This window comes from Nycticebus coucang, chromosome 7 (genome assembly GCF_027406575.1).
Source record: "Nycticebus coucang isolate mNycCou1 chromosome 7, mNycCou1.pri, whole genome shotgun sequence".
NCBI classification, from domain to species: domain Eukaryota; kingdom Metazoa; phylum Chordata; class Mammalia; order Primates; family Lorisidae; genus Nycticebus; species Nycticebus coucang.
This window is the reverse complement of record NC_069786.1, coordinates 113,594,217-113,600,216: the sequence shown is the minus strand read 5'-3', so window position 1 is coordinate 113,600,216 and position 6,000 is coordinate 113,594,217. Positions and strand designations below refer to the sequence as shown.

The following is a 6,000-nucleotide window of genomic DNA, read 5'->3' as shown; positions in this document are numbered from 1 at the left end:
GAGGAAATTAAAATCCATTTCAAATTACCCCGTCAGTGGCTCAGTGAAAGGCTTGGCTAGGGAGGAGACTGGGGATATTGGTGAAGATGAGGCTGTAATATTGCTGCGGATTCCTGTGATTCACAACTGAAAGAAGACTCTGGTTTGTGACAATGACCACTATCTACAGTGGTGATGGTGGCCACAGGTACTTAACCAAATATAGATTGAACACTTAATACGTGCCATCACTGACCTAGGCACATGGAATCAAAATGTTTTTTAAAAACCCCTTCCCATTGGAGCTTAAATCCTACAATAGAAGATGAAACTAACAACAACAAAAAAATGGTGCTAGCATCCTCTTCCCTGTTTGAAAGTTGGGAGTATTTCCTTCTTGTGAAGAGTTAGTCACGGGGCACTTAATCTCCCTCATGTCCCAGCGTCATTGTGGAAGTCACAAAACTTTCTCTACTTTAAATGTTTATGTACTCAAACGTTTCTCAGAGCAGGGAGATGGGCTGAGGTTGAGAAGCAGCTCTCTCTGTGAATGTGTGTCGATGCGGGCCAGAAATTACACAGCTTGCCCTTACAACTGGGAAGAAATGCCGAGGGTTAGTCCCTCTACCCCAGTGGCCTTCCTTCCTCTTTCTTGCACTTTCACTTTGCTCCCTCCTCCCTTGCTTCCTAAATCCCTCCCTCTCTTCACCTCCCTTTCCCGTGGTCCCTCCCCATCCCCGCGCTTTGCTGGGTTCTCTCTCCTCCCCTGGCTCCCTCTCCCTCCAGCCTCTTTTCCTCTCAGCCCCTTCCCTCCTCCATCCCTCCGCGGCGTCTGCGTCAGGCCCCCACTGGCGTGACGCGCGGGGTCTGGATGGGAGCTGTCCACTCGCCCGGGGTGCTGAATGCAGCAGCGGCGGCGGCGGCGATCGCTGAGAGCCTCCTGCGTTCCCAGAACCTCATTTCCAGTCCTGGACGGTCAGCTCACCGCCCCGCCACCTCCCTCCCAGCACCACCCCTTTGGGAACCGATCCAGGGGGCAGCAGTCGCCGCGGCGGGTGCTGAGCAACGGTGGAAGACGAGACAACACCTGGCAGCAGCCTGGAATCGGATTTGCTTTTAAGAAATACATTTATATACGGTTTTGAGGAGTCGCAAGAACCAAGCTGGAGCCAAGTGCCGCCCGCCTCCCACTTGGGCCACGCCGCTTCGCTCCCTACTCCCCACCTTCAGCTGGCACAGCAAACTAGCCTTCCCTCGCTGCGTCTGCGAGGAAAGGTGGCCAGGACGAGCCCAGCCGGCCGGAGGCGGCGGCCGAGGGAGGGGCGGGCTGGGGGTGCAGAGAGTGGGGCCGAGCCGTCCTTGGCGTGGGTAGCGGGGGCAGAGCTGCGGAAGACCCGGCAGCCGCCCTCTTCCGCCCGCACCCACCAGAAGCACTCTTCCCTGATTATCTGAGAACCGAATTATTCCACTAGTATTACTGCATTTTTTATTACCCCCTCCTCACTCCCCAGCCGCCCCCACCCCCACGCCTGCCTCGCCTCTGGTTGCATGGCAGCGCTGCCCCGGCGCGGGGGCTCAGGGCTGGCCCCCCGGGAGAGAGGAGGAGGAGGAGGATCATGAAGCCGGGAGTCGCCACCCCGCCGGACGGCGGGCAGCAGCCAGGGGACGAGCCAGAGCAGCCCCCGCCCCGGAGACACCCGGACGCCGACCAGCAGTCGCCTCCGCCGCCACAGCAGCAGCGGCGGGCGCGGGCAGACCCCGAGCCGGAGCAGGAAGGCGACAACCATCCAGAGGAGGAGGAGGAGAAGGCGAGGGCACCCGCCCGCCCGGACCTGCCCTTCTCTTGGCTCCTGCCCCTCGCCCCAAGGGACCTTTGATGGAACCAAGGGGAGGGGGCGCCGGATTTACAGACCGCAGCAGGGCTGGGCTGGGGGCTGAGATAATGTAACTACTCCTTTCTCCCGTTCTCTCCCACACGCCCCTCCTCTCTACTGTTCTCCGTTCCACCGCCCTCTCACCCCCATACACATCCTTCCTCTAGCCAGGATCTTAATGCTCAGGAAGAAGGCGGCTCTGCAAGGGTTAAAAAAGATCTTTTCTTTTTCTTCTTTCTTTCCCCCTCTCTAACCCTTCTTTTCCCCACCTCTGTCCTAATCGGCTTTCCCCTCTTGGGTGTAGCCCTTCGGCTGCAGAAGCAAAGCACAAGCCCCTCGCCCAACCGCACCTGCGACCCCTCCCCCTCCTCCTCCCTAAGCTCTTTTAAAGGCAACTCTGGTGCTTCTGGGGGTTCATTGCCCCAGTTTTCTGCCCAGGAGAATTAAAACTTCTCCCAACCTCCTTTCCTCCTTCACCTTGACAACCCCCCTCCCCGAGAATTCCCTACTAGTTGAGAAAAACTATATTTTTTCTCTCACATATGCAGTCCTCAATTCTTCATTGAAGTTTTCTCTGGGCCCAGGTCAATACACTCCAAATTTGACTTATTGTCATCCCCACCCTTTTATATAAAAGAAAGAGATTTCCTACTGCCTAGGAATTTGAGGAGAATCCAATAGTTTTTCCCCCTGGGGAACTTTTTAACAATCAGGCATTGGTCTTAAGGCTCCAGCAACCATTCACAGCACTTCTGCCCCACTGTTCCTACCAGTGTCCTCAGGTCAAAGGCAGAAAGGGGAATCCCTGGGCAAAGTCTGAGGTTGGGGTGGGGCAAAAGCTCAAGAAAAACTTTTCTGTTGTTGAGCTTTCCAAACAGAGTTTAGAATCAGTGACTTACAGTTCTCAGCCCTGGGAGCCATTTATTTGCTATTTGGAGGGGTTGTAAGAACAGCCTTTGAGAAGGCTTTGAGCCTTTGAGCCCCCTCCATAACACAGATACACTGTGGACCCCCCAAACCTATCCTGCCCCCTCCCCCCCACTTCAAAGACTCAGCTGCCCCTCTCGGGCTCTTTGCTCCCCCTGGGCACATGCTGATGCCCCTGTGTGGGCTGCTCTGGTGGTGGTGCTGCCCTGGCTGGTGCTGCTGTGGACTGTGCGCCCCAGCTCCCCAGATGTTGCGCCACCAGGGTCTCCTCAAGTGCCGCTGCCGCATGCTCTTCAATGACCTGAAGGTTTTCTTACTGCGGCGCCCTCCTCCAGCGCCCCTGCCCATGCACGGCGACCCCCAGCCCCCCGGTTTGGCGGCCAACAACAACACCCTTCCGGCTCTGGGTGCCGGGGGGTGGGCAGGCTGGAGAGGCCCTCGAGAGGTGGTGGGCAGGGAGACCCCTCCTGTGCCACCTCCACTACCTTTGCCACCCTCCTCTGTGGAGGATGACTGGGGTGGCCCAGCCATAGAGCCACCTGCCTTGCTGCTTAGCAGTGCCTCCTCAGATGACTTCTGTAAGGAGAAGGCCGAGGACTGCTACTCACTGGGCAGCAGCCTGGACAGTGGTATGAGGACCCCACTCTGCCGCATCTGCTTCCAGGGGCCAGAACAGGTGAGTCCCCTTTTCCTTTCTCTTACCTCCTGTGGTATCTCCAGGTCTTACATATTGCTACTGGGCTTCTTGCCCTGGAGAACTATTACGCTGTCTCTAGTGTGGGAACTGTAAGTTTCAATAGCTCCTCCTTGATGTTTCCTGTGGTTAAGTTTGTCCCATTGGTGTCTGGTTCCTGATGGAGCCTGTTTGGTGGTTCACTTTTACTCTAGTTTTTGTATTTTCCTTCTGGTGCTGGAGTCTTCATTTCCATCCCCAAATTCCACAAACATCCTTGGAGTAGAAGATCCCGAGGCAATGAAATGAAGGAAGTTGGTCGTACACTCACACACTTGTTGCCAAGTTATCCTGTTACCTGGTTTGTTGTTAGTAGCATTTTCTCCAGCCTGTCTTCTGTCCCAGATCCAAATTTCTTCCTTCTTTGAAAGTGTGCTGAGATGTGGGTTCTTGTTCCCTGTTCTCATAGGTTAAAATCCAACAAGACTCTTTGACACCACCTTCTCCCATGAATATACTGACATTCATCACAGTATGCTCTAGTCACTGAGGAGGAAATGGAGATGGATTCTAGGTCGCAGAGTATGTGGTTAGCTAAAACACTTCTTGGCAAACTCTAATTTTTCTATGTTGAAAGAAGGAAGGTAAACGGGAGTCACAGAGCGTTTAAGGGACATGAATAAGTGAGTAGGGAAACTTGACACATCTATTCCCCTTTCTCAGGTCTGAAGCACATTGACTTAAATTGTTCCCAAAACTCTTCTCATCCAGCATTGGGGAAGCCAAGTATTTCATGGACCAGACCCTTCTCAAGTCTGGTCGGCTCTCCATACCCTATCCATTTGGATTTTCCACAGACACCTCTTTTTATCCCAGTTACAATCTAGTGTCCACAATTCTGGGTATCATATGTACGTTCTTTAGGAGGCATAATCATGGCAACATTTTCCAATGAATCCCAGATAGAAAGGCTCACCTGAAAACTAATCTAGTTAGCGATGCTGGAGAAGGAAAGTTCAATGGCAACATGGGCAAGGTTATATGTCACATCAACCACTCCTTCAGTAGTTTCCTGAAGTGGAGGGCAGACTTCTGGTGCTCCTCGAACAAGTGGGTGTGCAGTAGACTGCCATGCTGGGGCTCCTCACTGGCTCTGCCCTTGCTGAGGGATTGCTCTGTTAGATTCAGGTGTAGCTGACATTTTCATTAATTTATTTTCTGTGCTCTGAGTGGACAAATCACATTAAGCACCAGCATTGCCAGGTGCCATAGCCTGTGCATTCTGGGGGCAAGTGATAGAGATTTCAGTGTGCATAAATGTCTCTGAGAAGCTGAGACCTGGATTCCTACTTATATATTTTTTACTCATTCATTATAAAGTTTATTACAATACAGATAGATAATCAGATGAGAGAATTGTATAGGGTGAGTGCTGGGGAAGAGGTAAGGAGCTTCCATGCCTTCCCTGGGTGCAACACCCTCCCCAAACTTCCATATGTTCAGCCGTTTTGATGGATTTCTCCCCCTCATTAATAGAATTTCCTGAAGTACCAATTAAAGTGTTGCCCAGAGTTGAAAAGTCTTGTTAGGCAAGAAGGTTCAGGATGACTTTCTGTCAGCCCTTTCCTCTACTTCCAGCAAGAGGGTCTGGCAGAGCTATCCAAAGTAGCATGGCTAACAGCAGGAGGGGTGCCTCACTTGGGGGTTCTCTGAGTCAGAATCTTGTCCCAGTCAGGAGCCTCCCCTTCTTCAAAAGAAAGAATTATTTAGCTTCCTAACCTCCTAATCTGTTTCTTCTCTCACATGGTCTGGCTCAGGTCTGCATGTCACAGGGGCTGCTGGGAGTGTGGCTTCTGGCAAGACCTGGCTTGTCTCTAGAAAACAGCAGGGCTGGAAGGTGTCCTGGGATAATATTTTACCTGCTGTGTGAATGTCTTCAAATAGCTTTACGCCTGTGGGCCCCCTTTTCACCTGTGATTTGGAGAAAAGTCCCTGTCCCCTTTCCTGTCCCCCTCCTTTTTTTTATAAGTGTGTTGCAAAGATCCAGGAGATAATGAGGGTGAAAATATCTCGGAAGGGATTAATATATAATGAGCATGTATTTTGATGCTGGAAAATCTATATTTTATTGCAAAAGGAAAAAGAAAAAAAAATCACTAGCAATATTGTAAAACCTTGGGTGATACAAGGTCTGGTCAGAGGTTAGGGGCTTTCCTTTCTTGTTCATTATTTTCATGATATGTCATAAATAAAGTATTGAGTAAAAAAGCTAACACCAATAAAAGAATGGGCTCTATTATGTGGGAGGAGTAGGGGGCCAGGTCTGCATGAAGATTGGATCGAATCAACCCCTTCCTGCATATGATTATGACTATGATGTTTTGGAGGTTTACTTTATCTGTGCAGGAGACAAGAGGTTTTAATGAGATTGTGTTACAGTAATAAGAGTAATGTGAGAACTATATGTTGAGTGGAGAACACAGTTTCCCATTCTTTTCTCATTTTTTTACAGCATTTCAATGAGGAAAGGGAGACAAAGAAACGGCT

The 6,000-nt window shown here is 51.2% G+C and overlaps 1 protein-coding gene across 1 annotated transcript in view; it reads left to right on the top strand.

Annotated features, from left to right (window-relative positions):
* The first annotated feature begins 679 nt into the window (after nucleotides 1–679).
* The window catches only part of MARCHF4 (membrane associated ring-CH-type finger 4), a 123,487-nt gene continuing 118,166 nt past the window's right edge, over nucleotides 680–6,000 (top strand). Inside the window, exon 1 of the mRNA XM_053597525.1 lies at nucleotides 680–3,456. Within this exon, the coding sequence (XP_053453500.1) occupies nucleotides 2,944–3,456 (513 nt within the window). The 5' untranslated portion in view covers nucleotides 680–2,943. The remainder of the gene's footprint in view (nucleotides 3,457–6,000) is intronic.